Consider the following 25152-nt stretch of genomic DNA (forward strand, 5'->3'; position numbering starts at 1 on the left):
AGAGAAAGTCACGCGGACATTCTCGTGAAAGGACACGTGACTACACGTGACTACCACAGTGAAAGGTCACGCGAACGCTCCCGCGACAGGGATTACCGTGGCGGAAGAGGATGGGTACGCCACGGCGATGAAGTAACAGAGATGAGCATTCAGAGGAAGATCGACACAACGAAGTTATTGGCAGCGACCAGAGAACGTGAAGAAAAACGGCGTGCGGAGACATTCCGTACAGAACCTGAAAAGGAAGGACATCAGGTGCCGACGGAAGTTGCTTTCCGTAATCGTAACGTCAGGATGTCAACACCCGAAAGGTCATGGGATAAAAGACGCGAACATACGCGAAATCGAACGCCTGACCCACGCGATAAAAGATGGCAACAGAGGCTGCATTCTACGCGACCTTTGACTCAGGCGCAAGCAAAAGGTCATCGAGTGCGGAGAGGAAGATTCACCCCAAAATATCAGCGAATGGAGTCAACAGTTCACGTAGTGGATCCATCGTGAGTACCGTACAAGAAGATGACGCGATGGAAGGCACTGGCTCAGTTGTCGAAACCACGTCTCAAGAGAATGTGACTCACCGACGAAATGTAATCTTGGATAGTGACCTTCAACCGGCTTCATCGACGAGTAATGAACCGTCGCAGCCAGCATCAGCAGACCGACGCGAACTGGAAGGTCAAGGCGAACCGGATAATTGTCGCCAAGGTGATCAGCGATTAAACTCCAGATTTAATAACCGACAACCAGAAAGTATTGACATGGAATACAAGACGACTGATATCGATGAGCAAACGGTCGAAATTTGTCGATACTTTGGACTTGAGCCGGATTCGGTTGAAGCCAACAAATTGGCACAATTCTGACAGCTGAGTCAATTCTTACTTGACTCAGGTTACGCGAAAGAAATTAAAGAGGAGTGGAACAAGGACTTTTCGCCGGTTATTCATCCACCGCGATTCGGTACGGGACTGTTATCTCCTATCAGACAGAATGGGCTACACAGCTTAGTGGATTTGAACTTATTGGATGTACCATTGGATACAACTGACCCAATCGGAATGACACAGTTTTATTATCGCGATTATCCTGAACGACAGGAATATGTGGCTCAGTTTGTTCTACGCTACGTGAATCCGGCTTTCAAGTTGCTCGCAGCCAGAGCATCAGTAGGACTTCAGGTGGATCCGAAAGACTATGCCGCAAAAAGGATGGGGCAAAGGTCTTTTGCCACGACTGGCACATTACAAGACACAGAACCAGCTGGTATCGAATACGATGAGAGACGATATCCCACCGTTTTTCCGACCTCACGTCGCTAAATTGGGACAACCGTTGGAACACATCAGCATAGCCCATAATGCTCGGAAGGCGCTGAAGAAATGTAAGACACGGATGGAAAAGGGCAACTTGACACAGCGCCATGCCTCGCAAGTTGAAGAGAGGATCAATAAGATCAAAGATTCACTAGGAAGTGACTATGTGGAACCGGTAGACGGAGTCGAGACTTACATTGATGAATTCTTGGTGAAGAAAAGTGACCGTCGTCCGGAACGTGCTCCTAACCAGATGGGACGACGTGGTATACGGAACCAGCAACTCCGAGATAATCTCGCTGACGTACAACGGCGACTGGCAGCTGACCCTAATAACCGAAGACTGCGGTTAGAGGAGAACGACGCACGGCACCAACTTGAGAGAGTTAAGCGAAGCCGCCAAGGGAAAGGTCGTGGCCAGCGCCATGTTGACCCGGTAAAGGTCATGGAAGTTGACTCGACGGAACCAGTTGACCGAACTTCCGATCGAAACCAACCGGAAAGCGCTAAGAAACGCCCGCCGAGAGATGGTGAGGGCGATTCAAATGAAATGGAATAGTGTTGACCTTTAGGATCACACTATTGAAAGGACGTCTACGGCATTTTGTCGGTACGTCACAAAAATGAAAAACGGTGTTGTATAAAGGGCGTGATATGTGACATGTTAACATTAATTGTATTTGTGTATTTGTCGTTTGCAGCATTTATAGCACAGAATTGCCTAAAGAAATCATGTGGAATACTATTGGGGTTGAAATTGATTCGGTCTATAAAGCCGGCTCCAAGGGAGTTGCTACGGCAGTTAGCCGGCCCTCCTCTCTAAGCGACTCAGTGTTATAAATGCACAAGAGAAACAACGGTAATCAAGCCGGATCTCTTGCATACGAAACGGGGCCACAAGCGGCGAAAAAGAGAAAAGACAACAGGTGGAATATTGATGAGGTTAACTTAATGCGGCAATCAGCCGGCCTCATTAGAGTTGTTACGGTAAACTATGCCGGCACTCTCTGTAAGCGATTCAGTGTCAAAATTAAAACGAGAAAACTACGGTAACCAAGCCGGATTTCTCGTAGTAATGGATGTTAGCCACAAGCGGCGAACAAGAGTAAAAGATTTAAGGTGGAAATTTCATGGGGTAAACTCAATGCGGTAACTAGCCGGCCCCATCAGAGATGCTACGGTAAACTTGCCGGCACTCTCGCCGCTCGAGGCATACTGAAGTTGGATGTGCGACGGAAAGGTCAAACTGCAAATTTTACCAGGGAGGCAAGCGAAGAAGTGCTTGAAAGCTGCAGAAAATTGGCTAAGTTCCTCCATGACCTTTAATGGGAGTTTTGACGAGTGGGATGACCTTTGGGATCATCAATTGCCCAATAGAGTCACCGTATCGGAATTCAAGTCGCATGACCTTTGGGACCATTAACCCAAAACGAGTCGCACATCTCAACGGATCATCTCAACAAAGGATGACCTTTACTAGGGAGGAAGCGGACTACGCTTGTCTTCAAAGACGTCCCTCCATGACTTTTATTGGATCTCATTTTGAAGTCGTACGAATGATACGCACCATATTCCAAAGATTGAAGCAGTATTCCTAAGTCGTACTTGATACGCACCTGATTCTCAAGCGGATTGTGATGAAAAGTCGCATTATGGATGCGCGGCATTGCTCAACAGAGCGGAATGGGCCAAAGTGCGGAAAACGGTGGACAGGACCTGTGACCTTTACGAGTCAGAAATGGAGGATCCTAGTCTACATTTTGCATTTGGATTAATACTTTTGTTGATCTGTTTAACTGTTGATCTGTTTTCTTATAGTATTTTTTTATAATTGGATCTCTTTATTCACATCGTATTAAATGGAATTGTGCCTTATGGAATTGATGTGATATGATAAATGGATTAAGAGAATTGATGTTTTTGAGCGCACACAGACACCGGCGACCGTCGTCTTCTCGTGGATCCGGGAGTGTGTCCAGCCTCACAGGAGCTCGGCATCCCCCCAGAGGCATGTGAGACCGGGATCACTAGCGTTCACGTCAGTGGCGCTACGCCTGTGGCGCTACGCCTTTGGATTACGTGTCTGTGTTGTGTCTCTTGTGATTGGCTTGCGTTCTGATAGTGGGTGCGGTAGCTGCACAGCGTTGCACGCTGTTGAATTGGTTTCGTTTTACGATCGAGCTGTTGAATTGGCTCTACGTTTTACGATCGAGCTGCGCCGATCACTTGTTGATTTTCTGTTGTGCAGACTTTCAATATTAAAAAGTCAGCAGTTTACGGTGCGACGTTTTGTGATTTCGCAATAGTTCGCAATCCAGATCGTATTGCTCACTTCCACGGGATAGATTCCGTTTCTGTCTCCGTCTGTGGATCTGTTCTGGATCTACCATTAGACCTGCTTATCTGCATTGTTCATGACAAGCTGAGCAAAACAGTCAGCCACAAAAAAATCTAATGAAATTTCAAATGCAGTTAGCACTACGGCGATTTCTATCATTTCACAGCTAAGATACTTCGACTATAATGATCTATAATGATTTTCGCCCATATCCTTGTTGGTGACTGCGTCACCATGAAGCCCCTCATGGTTCTAAAACTAACGCAAACCAGCCCACGAGCGCAAAAACAACATGATCTGGATATTTATTCTCGGTAGGTTCAGCATTTCTTCGGATGACTCTTGTCATATTTACAAACACAACCCGGATGAGATTTCAGTATAACCGTAGTAGCAATATACGTAAAAGCTAAGAAAATTGTCGTGGGCGGCAATTCCCCGTTGGACTGCAGCTCAGAAATGAACTCCTCCCGATTATACACGGTAAAAAACTATAAGTACAGGAGATGTCCAGTGGTGTGCGATGTGTGTCAAAATGCAGGCTTTAGCACTGTTTGTTTTTTGAGCCGCTCATAGGCAGTAGTAAGCAGGTACTGCACAGGTGCCGTGCAGGCCCGTTCTGGATATGCTGAGTGCATACCCTCTGTACTTTTCAGTGATCCACATTTTTTTATTCTTCATTCCCTTATTATGAAATATTCAAATTATTAGTATCACTGACGATATCGTCTTGTTACACATTCTTTGTGTCACTTATTATTCTATCGAAAACCTGACGTTTCGGCCAAATAGCAGATCTGCCCGCCTCACAGCCAAACCAGAGGATGTTTATTTTGTTGGTTGCGTGGCAGTACTTGTTTCAGAGTCAGTGCACCCGCCATGGTTTTTGCCGCTGAATTCAGTCAAGCATGGCCAAGAATAGCGATGAACAGCATAGCCAAGAATTGTTGTGAAAGAGCTGGCTTTCCTTGTCAGCTGGAAGCCTGGAACCGACTGGGCTATCAAGCACAGAGGGAAAAAGACCCGACGGGATGACGCTGATACCTGTCCGCCAGGGCAAACCGCTGGTTTGGGACGTAACAAGCTGGTGTACTGTTGCAGATTCTCACGTTACCGGAAGCTCGAAGAAAGCCGGAAGTGTGGCGCAACTGGCAAAAAATTCCAAACGCCGGACGTACTTGTTTTTGGAATACGGATACCTCTTCTATCCTCTGGTTACTGAGACGCTGGGAGTTTTTGGTCCTGCGTTTAGTGAACTACTGCATTTCATGGGCCGCAAAATTCCGGACTTAACGGGTGAAGCGCGTTCTAATGCTTTCCTCAAGCAGCGTTTTAGTTTAGCTGTCGTCAAAGGGAATGCTACGGCTGTTTGAGTGCCTTGCCTTTCTACTTGAGAGAGGATAGGGATTTTGGCTGTTTTTTTAATGTTTAATTTTTAAAAATTAAGTAGTGTACCAGCGCTTGCAATTATTGTTATTCGGGTGGCTATTGCCAATAAAGTATTGATTCAGTCAAGTGTGGCTGCTGCAGAGGGAATGCATATTTTTATCTTTGAAGTTTGAGCTCTTGGTTCCACCTTTTTGTTATTCTCATCCCGTTTTGTGAATAAAACTTTTCGTTTTCACTTTTCTGGAATAATTTAACGAAAGTGCTATGCGCCCGGAAATTTTCCGGGCGCATAGCAGATTTCCCTGTTGTATTACAGGGAAATCTGCGATATCGCATGTTTTAATTGAGTTTGCTATTTTTGCTAATTGCATTATAATAATTTTGCATTCGAGTTCGCGTTAAGGTTTATTTATTAGGCTGGGTCCGGATGAAAGATTAAAGCAGATGCCATGATAAACGATAAAAAAATCTGAGCGCCAAATGGCCGCACTCTCTAAGCCCTGCGGAGCCCGCAGCACGAGGATCCGATCCTTGACGATATCGTCCCTACCATTGATGACGCAGAGTTACTCTAAAGTAAGTTTACGAATAAGAATTAAACATTAGTTTCAGCGCTTGTGTACTTTAAAAAGTTATATCAGCCTTTAAAAAAAAAGCTTAATTGCTGAATATACATAACTCACATATTATTTGCATTTATTGCATATTTGAGCTCGATGCCTTGATCGCTGGTTCTGAAGCAGCTTGGTAAACTGCTAAAATGCATTTCGGTTATATAGCCAGTTGATTATGTATTCCAGAAATTACTGAAAATTCTGCAACAGCTTTGAAACGATAAGAAAGAAATGGAGGAACATTTAACTTTTGGATGTTGTTTTTTAGCAAGTAACGAAATCGTTAGATTGAAGAGCCGAAAAAACTGCGGGCGGTCGGCAATATTGCAACAGCAACCATCAGAAATGATGCAAATTGTGCAACTGCGTGAAGAGCGAGTTTCTGTATGTCTGCTGTATAGCAAAAACTGTTAAACTTTTTTTTTTTAATATCTGCTTGATTTCTTTTTGCAGTGCATTTGGATGGGCTCGGATGCAACGTGACAAGCGGTGATCGCCTGTATCGTACGATGAATGCGTGGAAGAAGAAGGCCTTCGAAGGTTTCAGAACACCAATTTAAGGATTAGATTAAAGACAATATTGTCAGACGTTTCTTGTTTGGTTGGTAAAAAGTGTTTTTTTGAAGTTTAGTATCAGAGCGCCCAATGACTAGAAAATCAATAAATTCGTGATTTTGGATTGTACCCCAGAGTATCGCTTTTTGTTTTATTTTTCTGCGTGTTTGAAGTTTTTTCAAGGCGGTAATTAATTTGTTGATTTTTGTTTGTTTTTTTACTGATGGAATCCGGGTACGATATCGTAATAAAAGAACTGAATGGCGAACGTTGATTCTCAGACTTTTTAGTGCGCTTCTTGACACGTTTAGCACGTTCAAAGGCCATAGTTGGAGACGTCTTTGTGTATGTCAAAAGCGGCTCCATAAGTATATTGAAACTATTTGTAGCTGCGGCATCTCACCAGTGCACTGCATAGGTAATCCGCAGCACTGTTCAACGTTTAAAAGCTGCTTAAGCGGCGTTAAAAAAGTGCCTACCGTAGAATCGGGCATTGGGTTATTCATGGCGAATTACTTTTAAAGCGGCTGAAACAATAATTAGCACGATTCACAGCAGCTGGCTTGTCCGACATCCGCAAACGCCACGATAAAAGACAAGGATCGTTGTAGTGCAAACCAGAACAATTTCCGGAAAACGTATCATTTTTTTACTTGATTTCATACTCGTACTCACTTTTTTAGGATTTTACCCCCTCATAAAATGGCATAATTGCTTTAAAAAATCCGTTTACTGGTTTCCGCTTTTCCAGTAGTTTCGCTTTTGAGCGATACATATTTCAACCTTATTTCCCAAGCAACAGAATGACTTTTCAAATTAATACTGGTTCAACTGGCGATTGTTTTGCTAATGCATCATTGCCCAACGGCAGCAACACACTGAATGCCTCCGGGGCTTTTCCCCCGGCAAAGCAACCTGAACCGTTTACTTGGGCAATTTGTACCTAATTTTGACCATAATCAGCTGTTCCAGCAACAGTTCCCTCCTATGTCAAATCTCCCCAACTCTGGACACCTTTAACAGCTACATTGTGACCTTGTCAGCACTGGATTCCTCAAGTCCTGCACCAGTAACGTGGCGCACATCAGCAATTACCTGCAGTTCCGCTGGGCGTTCGGTGAATACGGTTGCTTGTTCGTGCTTTACTGCTCGCAAATTGCCAGTGCGTGTATTGTGTCAGCTCACGCCCTCATCAGCATCGACCGGCTGTGGGCGGTGACTTCTCCATTCAGTTACCGTGTGCGGCACATGAGAAACTGGCGGCCACGCTAATCGTGGCGGTGATGGTCGTCATCAATGTGTTGTCGTTGCCAGTATTTCTCCATGACGACAGCCGCGCCCGTGGTGCCACACTCGGAATTTGTGCATTTACAACTTTAGCTATAATTACTTTTACAACGTCCTCTACGCATACATCACGCATCCGTTGCCGCAAGCGCTGGTCACCGTTATCAATCCTGTTGTTGTTTGGAAAGTGAGAAATCTGCGTAAAACCTGTGTTGACACAGTTACACAGGCTGTAAGTGTCATGCCTCGGATTGGTGCGACCACTGTGCCGGTGGGTAGTCCCCACAGAAACGTTTACCTCCAAGACGAAAGCCGTGCTGGGCGTTGGCTGTCGTGAATATACTATTCTCGTTGGACTGTACCCTGAATCCTCCGCTCTGCATGCTGGCTTCCAAGCAGTGGCGTCAAGCACCTGGGCAGTATATTCGCTGCTTACCGCGGAAGCAAAAAAAACCCCTGCAAAACGATGTTTGTAGAAAGCCGTTAAAAATGTTTGCCCAAATGTCACACTTGAGCACCTATTTTGAAATAATATTATGTATTGACTGTTGTAAGAGTATAATATATGTAATAATACATTGTATTGCAATAATAGAATCCTCTGTCATTTTATTCTGTTACGCCATATGCCAAAGCTGAATCTTCTGCTGTATAATATCACCCCGGTCAACTGGAAACAGGCTTGACGCCTAAAAACGTATTCTTAATATTTCATCATCGTGGTCATTTTTTACTTTACCACTTTTCACTAGGCTTAGTTCCTTATTTCGAGGTGGGTTTTTTATTTTAAGGGGTCGCTGTTGATAAAATACAAGAACAATGCCCTTAAAGCGTCTACCGAAATAGCTGGCTTGATACAGCGCTTCCATGGAGCAAAACGCCTTTTCACGTTGGAAAAGGATGCGAGGTCACGAGGCAGCTAAGATTACAATTACCAAAATTCAGAAGCAACATTACTGTTCACTGTGCGCCCAGATCGCAGTTCTGGTTTACTAGAACGTCCCCGACGAACTGAAAACTGATTAGAAGAAGTTTTGCCAGCTTTCAGTAATAACTGCACTGGCATGCTGCGCTCATGTTAAAGTGGTCAGCACAGATGACCACAACATGTTAAGCCAACATTCATTCGCTTTAATACGGTAAATCTACTGTTTTGTGCATTAAAGCGAATTTTACGTAGAATTGCCTCTAACAGTTACAATGCAAGTGAAGATTACGCCGTTTTATCCATAGTTTAGCATTTCAGTGACAATTTAATCATACGACTGCCAGTATACCTTGTTTTACGAAAAAAAGTGCACCCTTGAGCTAACAAACCTACGCTAATAACCAGAAAATGCAGTCTAATTTATTTTGTCAGGTTGAAAGGGGTAGCCTAAACTTAAAGTACTGCTTTTGCCCCTCGCTCCTTGCCGTCTCAGTTTGCCTTTGTCAGCTTTGCCGCCGCGAATACCTTCACCGTCCGAACTTACCGCCGAAAAGCTCTAAAATGGTTGCGTAAAGATACCTTATACCGAGAATGTCTTGTCACTAGGAACGAAATGGAAGTGGACTCCGTTGACTCGGATACGGACGAGCCTGGATTTTCGGCTTCACTTATTAGCATTTTCACTGTTATGTTAACAGTAAGAAAATTATTAACTATTATTCAAACGTTCCATTTGAACCACGCTTATCGTGCAAACAATCTAGTCATTTTGCTGTTGCCGTTCTTACTGTTATTCTGACAGTAAGATAAGCGGGATTATTTGGAATCTGTGATTAATAATTATTAATTTTCTTCCGCCATTTCTGTATATGACAGTGTTCTGTAGGCTATAAAGTGCGAATCACCGCTATTTCTGACCGACTCAAAATTGAATAATTTTTGTGCCGGTACAATCAATGTAAAGCTGTTGAAAACCCAAAATTTAGACGAAGTAACGGCGTCGATGGTACCGTTCGGTCAGTCTTAATTTCGCATCAGACTGAAGGTGAAAATGCAATTAAAAAAAGTATTAAAGCAAAGTAAAACAGCGGCAACCAACAGATTTCTGCATTATTGCGAGTCCGTTCTTTTTTAGAGAAACAGGGTGCTGAACATTCCTATTTTCTGGTTCCGTAAAGTTCGTTCACTTACAATCAGGCTATGGTGAAATGAAAAAGGCAACGCTTTTGTATATAATAGTTTAAATGCGAGCGCTCAGTAGCGTTGTTAACGGTGCGATGCGGTGTACACCGGTGTGCCGTCGGTGCGGTTTTTTGCAAGAAATCGCACTTACCTTACCGGTGTAAAGCGAAAACCGCACCGGACGGTGCGGTGAAAAATAAAAATCGCACCGCAATTTTTCACACCGCACCGCACCGGTTTATACCGGTGTAGCGCACTTTAGTTGCCCAAGAACAACAAATTACCGACTTTATTACTTATCAATTTCCAGAACTTCTTGACACTACTAGCGCTAAGCCTTCTAAGGGCATCGCTAATAGGATGTATCTAGTCGTAGCAAAACTGTCACGACGTAAAATATCGAAAACAAATTCTCTAAGAGTTTTGTGACGAAAACAGACTCAATGTAGAGCGTGGAAAATCAAGCCGCCATATTGTTTGCGCAGCAATGCTACATTTTCGTTTTTATGGCAACCCGGTTGCTGCAGCAGCTACAAGTTGAAACTAGGGAGTAGGGAGTGTGAGTGAGCACTGTACGATTTAGACGTACGATCGTCACAGCCCGTGCTTCCCGTGGGCGTGAGCACAGCGTGCAGCGTCATCGCATAATAAAGTATTATTAATTTATGATAATTATGAATTTAAGAATATCGTCGATTAACCGGTGTGCGTCAACGCGGTTTCCCCAACGCACCGGTGTGCGCCGGTGCGGTTTTTCTCAAAAACCGCACCGCCTGTACCAATTTATTTTTCAAAATCGCACCGCAATTTTTTCATATTGCACCGGTGCACTGGTAAAAAACCGCACCGTTAACAATCTTAGCGAGCAGCCTTATAATGAAAGGTTAGATACGGTAAAGTATTGACGGTGATTCAGTAATTTACGGTAAGACACCGGTAAAGGCTTTTGCAACGGCGTCTTTCGATGGTAATTTGGGACAGTAAAGGTATCCATGGCGGCAAAGACAAAGGTAAAGGTGACAATGGCAAACTAAAATGGGCGGCGAATGTGCTGTCAGGCAGTTTTACGGATTAACGGAATATGCTGGTACTGTAGTTAATTTTACGGGTTAGCCAGTAACCGGTACTACTTGGTACACTAAAATACTAAAACTAAACAAAAAAATAAAAAAAGTACTGAAATAAAAACTCACTAAAATTACTAAAATTTTGTAATCGGTTAGCGACGTTAGCGCAGTACTCACACCTCACATTCTATCGTTCTAGTAAATCAAATTTAATTGTGTGACGCTGTATTAATTTATTCCTAAAGCCAATACCAGCTTTTGTTATTTGATACAAACAGTTTCTCAATGCTGTAAAAAATTATTTTGCAATATTACTTACTCTTATGCTATTTCTAATTGGTTTTTCGTAATTACTTGGTAGCTGGTAATTTGCATGAAAATATCAAACAGTGGCTGACTTCCCGAAATCCTTTTATTCGGTTTATTATAAGCCAAGCGAAAATAATATCACTGCAACAATAGGAAAACAAATGAAAACATGCTGTTGCTTCAGAGAATATGAGGAAACATGTACTTTTCCAAGTCCACTGACAGTCCACCGTCCAAACAGCAACTGCTCTCACTCGTCCGACCTCCAGTTCTATGACGAGTAGAAGTATAGCAGACCATGTGCGGAATGTCTAAGGAAATTAGAACAGGAAATTGGAAATTAAATGGGCTAAACCAGCAGATGGAATTGTCTGGGTTCACTGATTCTTTTGATGGTTTTTCTTTGTAAATGTTTATCGTGGAAGTTTCCGATGATCCACCCGGTGCATACGATCAATATTTCCTCATTTTATCTCTAGCTTACGACGAACTGCACAATATTACCGCAAAATTCAAGCAAATTCAATTTTACCGCATTCAATGCACCACTTTATGTAATACGTACATACAAATTTCTGTGTAATTAAGACATTCTTACCTAGCGCTGCCTTACTTCTCTGCTGTCCCATAAAAAAAATTAATAGAATTCCTTCGACGCGGGTTTAAGGCTTAGTGTCGTTAAACCCAGTTAGTTAATCATCCAAGTAATAATGATGAGGAGCATCATATACATAATGCAGCAGCATAATTTAAGCCGTAGAACTCTCCTCTACACGAAATCCAACTGTATGCCGTCACGCGAAAGGTCATTCATCACAAGCTGCATTGCATACAACTGCTTACTTGCGGATATTCTTCAATGCCGCTGTACAAAAACAGTACGCACGTCGGAGACAATGCTGGTGGACAGCAACGGATCCAGGATAGACTGGATGATCCACAAAACATCCAAGGCGCCCACGACGTCATCATTTACCGTCACACCCCCGATCTGCAGCAACTGGCACACCTGGTAGGGCGTCCATGTGACAACCAAACTGCAGGTCAACAGGGTGAGGATGAAAAAGGCTCGGCTATTTTGCCGACGCGTCTTCTTCAGCGCTGCAGGAGCCTCACCGCTGGTTCCATTATCTGTCGGGCGTGACTGTAGTTCGATTTCCGGTGCATCAGGACGCGTTTTCAGACGCATCCGCTGTCTGACTACCAGGCAGACGTAGGATCCGGCCACAAAGGCAATTGGAGCCAGAAACAAGAAGGTCTGCACCATCAGCTGCCAGGGTCGTTGGGCGTCGCCATTGACTTCGCATTCTCTCCCCATTATTCGGAAGAAAAGGGAATCCCGGACGAGACCAGGCAAAATCCATGCATGCACGTAAATGAAGGCGCCAGTCGTCAAAACAAAGCTGGTGGTCATCGTGTGCCGGTGGCGGTAGTTGTAGGGAAAGATCATCGCCCATAGCCGGTTCACTGTGATGAGAAGGTGGGCATGCATCTCCCAGCCGGCAAAAACGTAGTTGCAGTACAAGAAAAAATCACAGGCTGCCCACGAGAGCGTCCACCGATCGCAAGAGAGCTCGAAGAGGATGTCCAGTGGATTCTCCAGGATGGCCATGGCCAGGTTTGCTAGGAGAAGGTTGGCTATGTATGGTTTGAATGAACCACTGATTGCGGTGGTGCGGTAAAGGCTGGCGAGGCCGGCGGTATTGCAAACAATCACTAATACCATGGCAGCGATCTCTATGGCAGCCAGTGGATCGCCCCAGTAACTGTAATGGAGGCAGGCATAGTCCAGGCTGCTGTTATCGGTGGCGTTTGACCAATGCGCACCACTCGTTGTAGCATTATTACAGCTTCGGTCATCCATTAGTCATCTGTTCTTCTACTCTTTTCACGTCGCATTAAAATTGAGGTTTTTCTTATTCTTATGTCAAGAGCAGGAATGCCGGGTAGCAAGCCATAAATGCAGGTCTCAATACTGCTACTTGTATACACTTACCCAGCTAATTTGACATTCTCCAGTTTCCTGGCAGAGCTAGGTTAGGCATACCTGGAAACCGCGGAGTGCCACCTAACCAGATACGGCAAACCGCTGTTAATTGGTCTCCCGGTGATAAATTGAATGACTGCGTTAATACTTAACGCATTGCTACCGCAACTCACCGGTCACGGTGTACAGCTTTGTCACGGAATAATTGGCATCCAGACTGGATTTAATAAGCGGGACAAGACGGGTTTAGCGCAAGCAGAAATATGAGATTATTTTTGGGAAACCGGATATTCGTTAGTAGGTGCCGGAAGGGTGCAAGAAGGTGCCGGATGCGCCTGCTTTGGATTTCCGAACGGCCAGTGCAAGTAACAACCTTCGTCAACGTACTTCCGCAGCCTAGTCAAAAATGCACCGCAACGGCTCAAAAACCGAGTTTGCCCGGTCAGATGATGTTTGATGAATGTAGGTCATGTTATTTAGCCCGCTTCCGGTGAAGGAAACATATCTACTTAACATGGGATTCTAAACCCGTCTAAGGACAATATTGCAAACATTATTAAAACACCCAGTTCAGCGTAGAACTGACTTGCGTCTTTAGGACACAAGCAACATTCTATGCAAAAACTTAAAAAAGATATCTTATCCATCGGCAATTTCGCACCCGTACAATTGGGAGTGTGACATTTTCGCACTCAAGTTCGATGCGGGACTTTTTGTCGCGAAGACAGTCGGCGCGGACATGTGGATTGTGGGTTGAGGTATTTAGCTTGAGAATTTTCACTTGCAACATTTCGCCGCAAGACAAATGTGCGCTTAGTGGGCAGCTGGACACTGGATTTTAGTTTTAGTGTTTTACTCAGGTACTGATGCGGACGCGTTTGCGTTCAGGTTCCGGGTTCATTGACTATACTAATACGACACAAACAAAGCCCCGATAGGCCACATTTGCAATAAGATCCGCTGCTAATGGAAGCTAATCTGTGGCGCCGTTACTGCCTGGGCAAGGAGAATACCGGTATCCGGCCGGGATGGTGGGAAATTAGCTGTCTCCAAAATTACAAGAAACTGGATTAAAATGCAGACTTAGACACACACCACTGGAGAAACTGCGCTGCGACCACCCAAAGGCATTCTGTGTTGCCAAAGGCACACTTATTACTCTGTATTTGTATAATATGTAATACCTACTCTAGTCAGTAAAAACGTCAGCCGGGGTTAACTGAATAGTACGGTTGCTTGGCGTTCTTTTTTTCGCGCAAGGCGGCGCAGCTATCTGTACACAGACTTTGTTCACTTGCATTCAGTACCATTTCAACCAAATTCAATGAATACTGTATCAATGAATATTATATTCAATGAATATTATACTGATTCTGTTCCAGGTATTTCTGCAATATCTCACGGGGAGGGGGCTATGGTAGCGCAGTGTTTGGCAAATTTGGGTGTAAAAGATGTACGTTGTGTAAATGATAAATAGGTACTTATGGGAAACTCAGAGATAAGTATATTTCAACATAGTACTTTCGGTTTATCGGTCTTAAAGTACTAAACATACTTCAAGACGGCCTCTGAGAAAAGCAGATATATTGCTGTTTGAAAATCACTGTTTGCAGTTTCGGGAAGAGCGAAAATGTTATAAGTTATGTTTGTTACGTATTACTTTTGCTGTCTAATTTTACAGTAATACAGTAGCAAAATACCGTTCTGCTCTCGCCCGGCGCCCAAATATAGCAGTGTCCCGAGGCAACTTTCCTTCTTGAAATAAAGGTTCAGTGGTGTAAGATAATAATCGTATCGATCGCGGTATCGTTCCCGGTATCTGATGCGGACTGATATAACCGTGCTCGTATTTTATAGAAAGTTTAGCAATATCTCTCCTGCATATTGTTGCGGACGCAAATGCTTCACTGGTCACGGAAGGAAATACGATAACTGATCCGGGAAACGTTATATTAGTGTTTCATTACTTACTACCGCTAGAATGCAAAATCATCGAAAACTACACTGTCGGGTAATCAAGCAGTTTTCCTTGAAGTGACCTTCCATGCCTGAGCGCATTAATTTATGTTTATTGCAAGGGAATGTCGCGATCAGAACACATATCAGCCTAATTATTATCACTTATACCGTGGCTACGTATCCCATATCGTGAAGCCGCTGCCGGCTGGCTCGAGTTAATTGTAGTGGTTCCGAAATCGGCGCTGGAGCGCGCCATAGCGCGCCATAGCGCGTGCGCGATCTAACAAGCGTTAATGAGCGTAAAACAGTCAAAATAGACAAACAGTATTCGTGCAGTTCTCAGGAAATCAGCATGCAGTCTGCACTACTACACAAATAAATACCTGGTGTCACGGCTGTATTACCCGTTTCTTTAGCACACCTGGGAAACACTGTAGTTCCTACGCCATTACAGTGACTTTCCTGATGGCAGGAAGAAGTGAAACGTGTGAAGTCCACGCACAACTTCTTTTACTCGAAAATAAAAATGAACAATTCCACCCGCACGCTTACTGTGTTTGGAATATCAGTTGAGTCACCCTTACGGGGTTACTTTACATACATCCAGTGGCTGATGTTGACGGCCAGCATTTTTGCTATACTGGGCAACACTGTGGTCTTGGCTTCATACTGTCGCAATCGAAACCTGCGAACATCTTTTGGCATTTACGTGATGAGCCTGCTGAGTGCTAATATATTAAGTGCTTTATTATCACAAAATCCATTCCTGTTCGCTATTAAATACCTGTTACCAGAGCGGTCGCATGGAGTATTTTGTGTCCTTTACCGCTTTGTGCTGTCTCTGCTCGGTCCAACGCTCCCATTAGCCCATATGCTTATTGTGGTCAACCGCTTCTGGGCTATCCAGTGGCCATTTGCCTACCGAAGATATCATACGAGAAGCTTTGCTGTTGGAATTTGTGCTGGTAGTTGGATGATGATCTTGGTTTACATTGTGCCGGCCATTACGGTCGATAGCGTACTTCGACTGGAAAAACTGGACAGCGCCAACTGTGGATTTTCCATAAGCTGGCATGGCCAACCGGAGTGGCTGTTGCCCTATAATATCATCATCTTCTACGGTTTGCCTGAACTGACGATCGTTGTGGGCTATATATACTTTTGCTGCAAACACTGGAAAAACAAGCAACGTAACGTACTGCCGTTCCATGGAGCGGTCACCGCGGCGGCTGATTACGCCGTTTCGGCACAAAAAGTTAAGTCATCGTTTCCCGTTTTGTCGGCCATCACGTGGAGTTTTGTTATATGCTGGTCGCCAAGTAATTTGTATTTTATCTTTGACCTCATGTCTGAGAATATTCAGTTTTACCAGATTGGTAAAATCTTGAAAGTAGTACATGCTGGCTTAGATCCTATATTATTTGTCTACGCCCTTAAGAACGTTCGCCACGACCTACGGAGCGCTGCGGGATTTTTATTATCTCGCTAGCGCGGATGCTGAAAGCGTCCTGGTTATGGTAACGTTGCCGTACACGGTTCACTAACGATTTTTCCGTATGGGATTGGAATTTTTTAAGTCTTTAGTTCTCCAAAATCTTTTAACTCTAGATTCTTTCCATCAATAAAAATGACTTCTTTGGCCCAGGTACAGCACCTATAGATGAACGTTCGTTTTTAAGTCAGATCAAAAGCTACGAAGATGAGAACCACAACTGAAATGAATGTTTGTTTTGGACTCCATCAGAAGTACCGCGCGGTCCGCAATACATATAGTGGACTGTAACCCAGAATTTTTGATACTTGTATAGAGAAACATTTTGTTTCATTCAATCAGAATGAAGCAGAACAGACACATATGTCACGCTTCTTTTTTTTCCTGAAGGCACTGCCGACTCATGATCGAAAAACTCAATCTTTATACTCATACAACCTTAACGTCTAGACTTTATTTCGGAGGATGAGAACAGCAGTCAGCAATGCACCGGTCATACTTAAATCGTCAGTGATTTATGAAGGAGGGGCGCTTTCAAAATTAGTATCAAATATAATTAAGTATACACCATGTGCAGCATCAAATTCCCAGATGAAATCATGAAAATGCAAACAAGTGTTTTATTTTCGTACATAGATTATTTGTAAGAAACATGCAATGCGGGTCTGACTTGAATTTAACGGGTGAAACGAACAAGTCGATCGCATAAACGCGCAATTAAAAAATAAATAATGTTATGTGTAGCCTTCCACTTCTCACAGCACAAAATACGTGCGATAAAAACAACTTGCACAGGGGAAACTTACAAGAACTTGCGCATAGGAGCCCATAAAATCGTCAGCCTTTGATGATTCAGTCATACTATATTCATGTACATAAATTACGTTTAATGTAGGTACCCGAAATCCACACAGCTTTGTCGGCGTTGTCGTAGATAACCCGATTTCGGACATCCGTACTTTCCATCTGGAGCGTCCTCTGACGGCCTCCTGTGATTTCTGTCGAACGGTACGGCAGATTGTAAGCCATTATAACCGGCGCTTGTAAGCTATCATTTCGAGTTCATTTTATATAGAACGTTCCAATATTCTTGGAATATTGCAAAATAACGCATCCCAACCGGTTTATTGTTATTTCACACCCACAACTCAATGTTCCCACGCGCTAGCTATGGTCTGTATTGTAGCAATAGACGTTGTACATCCATAAGACCCCCCAGTTACGATTCATCATTACGTTATGAATTTCGTTTATTTTACAGCCTAGCTTTCCTTCTCATGAAATTTCTAGAATTCAGTCTTGTACTCAGCTTGCTACAGCCTGCATCAGCTCGACCAGCTTGTTCACCTGGTTAAACTCTTGACCAAACCTTGCTTCCTCTCTTGCACTGTTATTGTCATTAAACATGCCGCGAACTATCGTTGTTACGTTCAGTAATTGTGTTACGTCAGTAAGAGCGTTCAAAAACCACATAAAATACGAAACTGATATTTAACTGGCTGCGTTGAAGTAGCTGCTACCTGAGTGCAGAATCGAAAAGTCATTTACAATAAAAAATGTGCTCATAATGGTTACCAGGTAAGCATCATGTACCGGCTTTTCGTAAGCTAAGAATCCACATAAGCGGGTCAAAGAAAAGCTGAATGGTATACAATAAATGGCAGTACTCCGTCGCGGTATGGACAACAGTGGAGGATGTCTTCAGAAACCACTGGTCAGCCAGCAGATAATAACGCTTAACGTGGTCAGTGATAGAATCAGAAACGATCGTACAACATTTCTTTCCCGTTGGACATCCTTAATGCCAGGGTTGTTTTTCGCTTTGGAATTACCCGGAGCAAAGCTCAGTTTCTTTCTTTTCCGGAATCGTATGAAAATAATATACAAATACACCCTGACAATGATAAAAAGCGGCGCAAAGCGATATAACGCCGCATCAAAGAGAGTCCAGTAAAAGTAACCCTCGTTTGTGGCTTTGAGCAGGTAATTGAGGAGTCAGTGTGAATGGCGTAGGGTATCGGTTTGAAGGCAAATAGCGGCGGGATTTTTATGAGATGTACGAGGATTACTGTTAACAGACAAATCTGGCCAGCGACTTTCTTTCGGTGATGGTCACGATAGTGGATGGGCGACTGTAACGCCCACAATCTGTTGACCGCCATCAGTAAATGACACAAAACCGGCACGACACTGACCACCCAGTGAAAATACGAAAATGTCAAGCAAGCGTATACACCGAAATCATCCATTTCGATGCGGTATACTTCGCTCAAAAAGATAAACGGCGACGCTCCGATTAGATAAACGGTGCTGCTGATGTACAGAAACATCAGATAGGTTGTGAAATGACTGATATAACCCGGACGCACTGCGTGCACAATAAGAAGGGCGAAATTCATAATGAAGGATACCAGCGCGATGAAGATTCGGATAACGAAACTGGGCGTGACGGTGGCATGCGCTGATGAAAAAGCTGAAGCGTTCAAGGTGCTGGTATTCTCGAAAAAATGCATTCCGCTAGTGATTCCGGTATTTTTCTTGCGCTGTACGGGTGTCGGCTTTCTGGCAAAACTATTGCAGGAGTTTTATCAATCATACTCTTCATCAAAATTACACTATCGGTAGATCTTAAATGACTCTAATGGACCACGGAACATTGGTAAAGGGTGTTACTATTCTAATAAAGTAAAATAGCATAAAACTGCCAGTGTAACGGAGTAAATGCTGATTTACACCGTGCATTACAAGAAAAGGCAGCCTCTTCCAGAGATTTCGTTATTTTAATTTTGTTTAGTCATTCCACGGATATTAAATAATTTTCTATGCTGCGATTGTACTTGCTGCGCCTAAGTAATTACATTAATGATTAATTTATCGTGCATGTCTGACGTTTACATCGCGGATTAAAACCATTGCTATCATGCCTGTCTGACGTTTACATATCCGATTGGCCGATTAACTGCCGCTATCAAACGACGTGCTTCTAAAGGGCGACCCGGACAACGTTAGTGTAACAGGGAATTATTAATAATAAGTTCTGTTAAAACCATATTGCGCACGCCAACTTGTTGTCGGGATATGCGGTCTAACACTGCACCAGTGTTTGCCGGATAAAGTCTCATCGAGAGTTGTGCTTTTGCGAGGGTACACGGATAGCACCGAGGCGATGCAGCGGTAAATACGGTCAATGCCAACTAAACTTCCTGAGAAAGATATCGCAAAATAAATGTGCAAGCAGTACGCTCAACCATAAAATTTTCCTTAAATTCTACTAATCCGGCTACTTAACTTCAGAATTATTAAGGGAACTTTATTAACCACTAACCAGGGTGCATAGTGAGGCTCCAGATTCAGAGAAACCTCGCCTTTATTATAAGTTAGGATACTCTCGTAGGGTGCTTAAAGTTAATTTTATCACTAGGGCGTAGCCAAACGGGACGTATTTCAGTATGGTAAGTTGCCAGCACATGCTATTACAGTACACCATCGGCATTCTCGTTATACAGATTCTTGTGTTTTGGTTTCCCGGGCACTGCACGAATTTTCGGTCAATGGTTCCAGTTTTCAAGCACCCACGTAGCCGAAACACGCTGATGATGGTCTACGTATACGCTATCGGTAGAAAAGTAACTTTGCAAAAATATTGTTTCCTACTTTGGAAACAACGTTCAAACGTTGGTTCCTGTCGTGTCTGCGTGAATACGTAAATACTGTTGTCGATCTGTTAGTAGTGTCAGTTGTAAAGAAAAATGTTTTGGTAATTGAGTCCTCAAAACTACGGGGCGCCTGTGTTTTCGAAGTGTTACCGTGTTTTACGAAGGTGGCGCGCACGGAAATGCGTATCACTCATTATTCTCCACAGTCCACGTATCACGAATCTCGTTAAAGTGGTCATTCTTTTTCATTAGCGTATGAAATAGTATCCGCACAGTATCCTTTGTTTATCCTCCATGTATCCCATAATTTTCTGATGTTGCGTTGTTGATACGTCGATGTACACCAATCATTTGAATATGAGAATGGAATATAATAAAAGCTGTGCAGAAGGTGCACGGGACTGCGCGAGCGAGTGCAGTGGACGCCATAAATGTGGTTACACTCAAACCGCGCGCAACCAGACGCATATCTGTACTCTCATAGCCAAAAGGGCCCGATTTTAGATTTCGTAGACACCAATCTGTTTGGCATCAAAAATCTTGCAGATTTTTTCTTATTCTTTTGAGATATCGCTTGGGTAATTTAGTTTTGAAATATGTAAGTTCCAAGTGCTTGAGTTTAGCATACGAGTTTACGCGCAATGGACATGACCGGCTTATTTTGGTCTGTTGTTGGTCTTGCCGTTAAAATATCGGTCCTCGGACCGATTGCCCAGCGTAACCACATTTAGGCGTCCACTGTATGTGGATCTGTTAAAATTTACCATGTACGGGTTACGTGCATTAAGCAGTTTCTCATAACTATCGGTGACTTAAAAAAGCTGTTGACCGCAAAAATTCTGACTGTTGAACTGAAATAAGGACACCCACGGTCCAGAGTCGAAAGATCAACGAATCACCACACAAAACCCGTGAAACTACGAAAAATAATAAGGGAGCAAAGATAAAGGAATTAAGAACTTGCCGCAGAAATCGCTTAACAGAAAATCGGACCGTCTGCGTTGTGCGGATAGCTGCATTCGTAGAAGTACTGCAGGTTTAAAATTATTTCAAGGACGTGTGTGACCGGCAATAATGTCCCCCATGCCGACCACGACAGATTTCATTGCCGCAGTGATGTCTCTCCAGTATACAACTTTCGCAGTTGTTTTTCTCTGGTAATGCTGTGGTAACGCTAAAGGCAGTTTTCAAAGGTCACCGATCGACTGAAAATCAGCTTGTCGTGGTGGTCCCCTGTGTCATCATTCTGGCCAAAGGGTTACCATTTTGGCGATGGTGGCAGGGGCAAAAATGTCCGGGGGGACATTTTTGGCGGTCACAGACGTGCAACTGTTGCGGTGTCCAAGCAGCTGTAGGCCACGGGTCTCTTGTCAAATATATGTTTCTTACAATTCGTAGGCGTTCAGAAACTTACTGTAATTTTAATTTTGCTGTACACCAGTGAAGACACCGGACATCCGTCAACGTCGGTGCCGCAGCGGAGCTGGCCGAAACAAAAAAGCTCACAAAACATGCGTGGCTTCAGCCAAGATATGATTTCACCCCCGCGGCTTTCGAAATATACAGACCCTTGGGAGACGGAGCGAAGAAGCTGGTCGATAAAATCGGACACCTTGCAGCGGCCGCTACCGGGCAACCACGCGCGAAAGAGTTTTTCCTGCAGCGGATCTCCATACAAATTCAAAGAGGGAACGCTATGTGCGTGATGGGCACAATACAGGATTCGGAGAAATCAGAGGAAATTTTCTTGTTATAGTCTTTTAAAAGTGCGCTGTTTGTTGATGTTTCGGTAGTACTCTGTGTGCTTTGGTTGTTTCGAAAACGGCTATATATCAGTAAATTCATTACAGTATATGTAGGTGCAATCGGTAAGTGCAATCGTTATAAACTCATTATATGTGAAGACAAATGCATGTAACGCATAAACAGCCAGCTGAAACAACCGTTAATCAACCTTACAAAGCGATTGCGATATCATTAGAAGTACGCAGATAATTATAACAGCTTCCTCGTCCTGAGCGACGTTGGTCTTCGTAGCCGAGAGTTTATAACTGTTTTTTGTTACATAAAGTTCCGTTCCATGTTAACCGGGATAAATTCAGCTTTTTATCGTATTTTACTGTAAGCGATGCTCGCCTTACTCACGTGTCAGGCTGACGCAAGTTGGGGAGAGATGCAGCTTAGTAATTATTATCACCAATTGCCGTCATGCTTGTACAACGTTGTCATCTACCAACGAATGGCAGTTAGCTTTAGCGTGCAGCTGCATTATTTAAAGTTAGTTACCCGTTGCGGTTGAGCTCAAGAGAGCCTGGACTGCACACGCACACGCACATATTCGTGTTGTATACCGTAGCTGCTGTTTATCCAGCCAACTTGTCTCGATCAGCCTCGTATGGTTACTAATGAAATATATATTTTCCTAGAACTTACCGGTATTGATTGAATCACTGAGTTCCGGCCCGGTAACTTGGCCCCTTTTTCCCTTAGTCTCGGCGCGGTGCATAGCTGCATACAACAACTGGGCTGGACGTGGTGCGTCAGTGGCTCTTCCGCCGCGGAAAACATTACGAAGGATGCGGCCTTTGCCAAGTCTGCGGAAAACATGCACAATTATATTGAATTAATGCCATACACACGTTAAGTAGGCGATCCCTGTCAACCAGCGCTCTATTGCTGATTGCTTAATATGGCTCGCATAAACGATTCCAGATATTTCATTAGGACATCAGCGTCATGAGCGCAACTGCCGACAACACAGAAAAGCAACCCAAGATAATAAAAAGAATCTGAGCTTTTCTCATGTTCATTCATCCTTTCGGCCGACGGAAGATAGTGGTTTTATACAATCTGTTAACGCACAGATAGCTACGGGCAGTTCCAGTTGCCACATACCGATCTGCACCACAAATGTCTGCCATGGTCAATAACAGCTCAAGCGCCCCCGTTGTTATTTCTCTTGATACCGATGCGCTCCTGTGGTGGTACAGCGTTTCCTCTGCCGTTTCCGGGATCGGCGTGCTGGCTGCACTGCTACTAATCTGTGCCATCCTCCGGCAACAACACCTCCGCGAGGGTGCCCACCTGCTGGTGATCGGACTGCTCAGTCTAGAAACGGTGCTAGCGCTGTCGTCCTTTCTTTTCACCACCACCGTCTTCATAGCGCAACTCCAACACTACGTCGCAGTTCCATGCGTCTTGGTGCAATTTTCCCGACACCTCCTTTTCACCATTATCCACTGGATATCCGTCGCCCTGGCCATCAACCGCTTTGTGGCCATCCTTTTACCTCACCGCTATTCTCACATCTCCAGCCGCCGGGCCACCGCGTCCCTAGTGACAGTATGCTGCATCATCGCTGGTGTTGCCACATTTCCTTTTGTAAAGGGTATTCTTGGATATTATGCTTTCAGTACGGTTGTCGGCGCTTGTGTGCTCATTCAGTATCCCCATCCAGTCGTCCCTTTCCTGCTGTCGCTCAGCGCCATTGTGCCGTTTTGTCTACAGGGCGCGCTGTACTTGTGCGTCATCGCTAATATCTTGCGCTCCTGGCAGACACATGTGCTGGAAACGGCCGCCAGGTCACGTCAGCGTACGATCGCGGTGATGCTTATGGGGTCCTTTGTTTGGTACGTTGCATGTTACTCTCCGCTGCCCATCGTTATCACATATTTCCCGTCGGTATGGCGCAGCCAGCCGTTGTTGTTCTTTTGGCTCAACTCGTTGATGCACTTGGGCTCAGTTGGAACGCCGGTATGTGTTATGTAGCTGCCACGCACAGATTCACCTTCGTTATTATTAAATTTTCATTTGCAAACTTATAATCTGTAAAAGCTTATTTCACTTTGTCACCTCAAATAAAGTTCTCTAAGACAATCGAAATCTGAGACGGTTTGTGTTGTGTTGGTGTCCCCTAGTTTTGGTTCAAATACAATTTTTAATTTGGTTGTAAATTCTGAATGAATTATGAAGACTACTCGTAGATGAGTATTCTGATTTTCCACGGTGTGATAAGATGCATGTGCCGCATCACTATTATTTATCCGGCCACAGAAACATCGTCATACTGCAGTTTTGAAACATCGTCACTTTTCTTTATAGGCCATCTATATTCTTCTGAGCGGTGAGTACCGGCGCGCTGTCTTTGAAACACTGCGAGCCGTATTGCGAACAGTGTGTGGGGAGTGGATGTGAGCTGGAGATCCCCAGAACACCGGTTAACAGCCACTTTTCCACCCGCACAGAAAATGCCCCAATCGGCTAAAAAAAGAATCAGCCGGCAGAGTGGACTGCGATTCGCCAATTTCGAACACGCAACTGCTGTAGCCTCAGAATGACAAGCTTTGACAAGCTGTGTCATCTGACCGAAATTGAAATCCTGCTGCGGCCACTCACGTTAACTGAGGCGCTGCAGTATTGGTACGCCAAAAGGCCGCAGAAATCCCAATGTCACACCTGCCGCAGGCACCTTTTTATATTAAAGAATAAAGACTTATTGACAACACGTTTTTCTGCTATTTTGTAGCCGGCACGAAAAACGACTGAATTAATAGTCAGAAACAAACAAACAAACAAACATGCTCAATCTTGCTACGCTCGACGTAAGATGGGTACAGTCGTACAGCCGATAAGCACAGCATGGTGAACCGTTTGGATAACATCATATAACTAACGAATATGGCAGCACCGGAAAATGGATGAATATAATCAAATGTTTCGTATCGCTTTTGTTCTAAAAAAGACAGTCAACAGCTGAAGCCACACGTTCAACACTGTTTGCGAAACAAAAGGAAAAATACCTGCATAATTTCAACGGCACACATAACGATTAATTTATACCCAGGAGTTACTGAATGCGAAATGATGCTTCGGTCACCTACAATCTGAAACTCCATAGTTCATACTTCGATGTGCCTGAAGGCTAATCTTATACGACAGTATACGTCTCGAAACATAGTATTCGACCCGAAACATCCATCACGGTGTTTTTGTTCATAGATCTTGTTGCTGTGTAAGACAGTCGTTTGAAAAAACTGTGTGACAAATTCAAAAACACATCACTGAATGAAGGTA

The 25152-nt window shown here is 43.9% G+C and overlaps 2 protein-coding genes and 1 long non-coding RNA gene across 3 annotated transcripts; 2 read left to right on the forward strand and 1 right to left on the reverse strand.

Moving 5' to 3' along the window:
- The first annotated feature begins 3564 nt into the window (after nucleotides 1–3564).
- On the forward strand, nucleotides 3565–6459 carry LOC129599418 (uncharacterized). The gene is made up of 3 exons (XR_008691912.1): nucleotides 3565–5619; nucleotides 5926–6041; nucleotides 6111–6459. It is a non-coding gene; the product is annotated as an uncharacterized LOC129599418 (long non-coding RNA).
- A 5382-nt stretch (nucleotides 6460–11841) lies between these two features.
- On the reverse strand, nucleotides 11842–12849 carry LOC129599425 (5-hydroxytryptamine receptor 1A-beta-like). The gene has a single exon (XM_055497649.1). It carries the CDS (start codon nucleotides 12847–12849, stop codon nucleotides 11842–11844), a length of 1008 nt encoding a protein of 335 aa, XP_055353624.1.
- A 10149-nt stretch (nucleotides 12850–22998) lies between these two features.
- On the forward strand, nucleotides 22999–24273 carry LOC129599426 (uncharacterized). Its single transcript, XM_055497650.1, has 2 exons — nucleotides 22999–23832; nucleotides 24181–24273. Exons 1-2 carry the CDS (start codon nucleotides 22999–23001, stop codon nucleotides 24271–24273), a joined length of 927 nt encoding a protein of 308 aa, XP_055353625.1.
- The last annotated feature ends 879 nt before the right edge of the window (nucleotides 24274–25152 follow it).

The sequence above is a fragment of the Paramacrobiotus metropolitanus genome, unplaced genomic scaffold, assembly GCF_019649055.1.
Source record: "Paramacrobiotus metropolitanus isolate TYO unplaced genomic scaffold, Prichtersi_v1.0 Parri_scaffold0000145, whole genome shotgun sequence".
NCBI classification, from domain to species: Eukaryota; Metazoa; Tardigrada; class Eutardigrada; order Parachela; family Macrobiotidae; genus Paramacrobiotus; species Paramacrobiotus metropolitanus.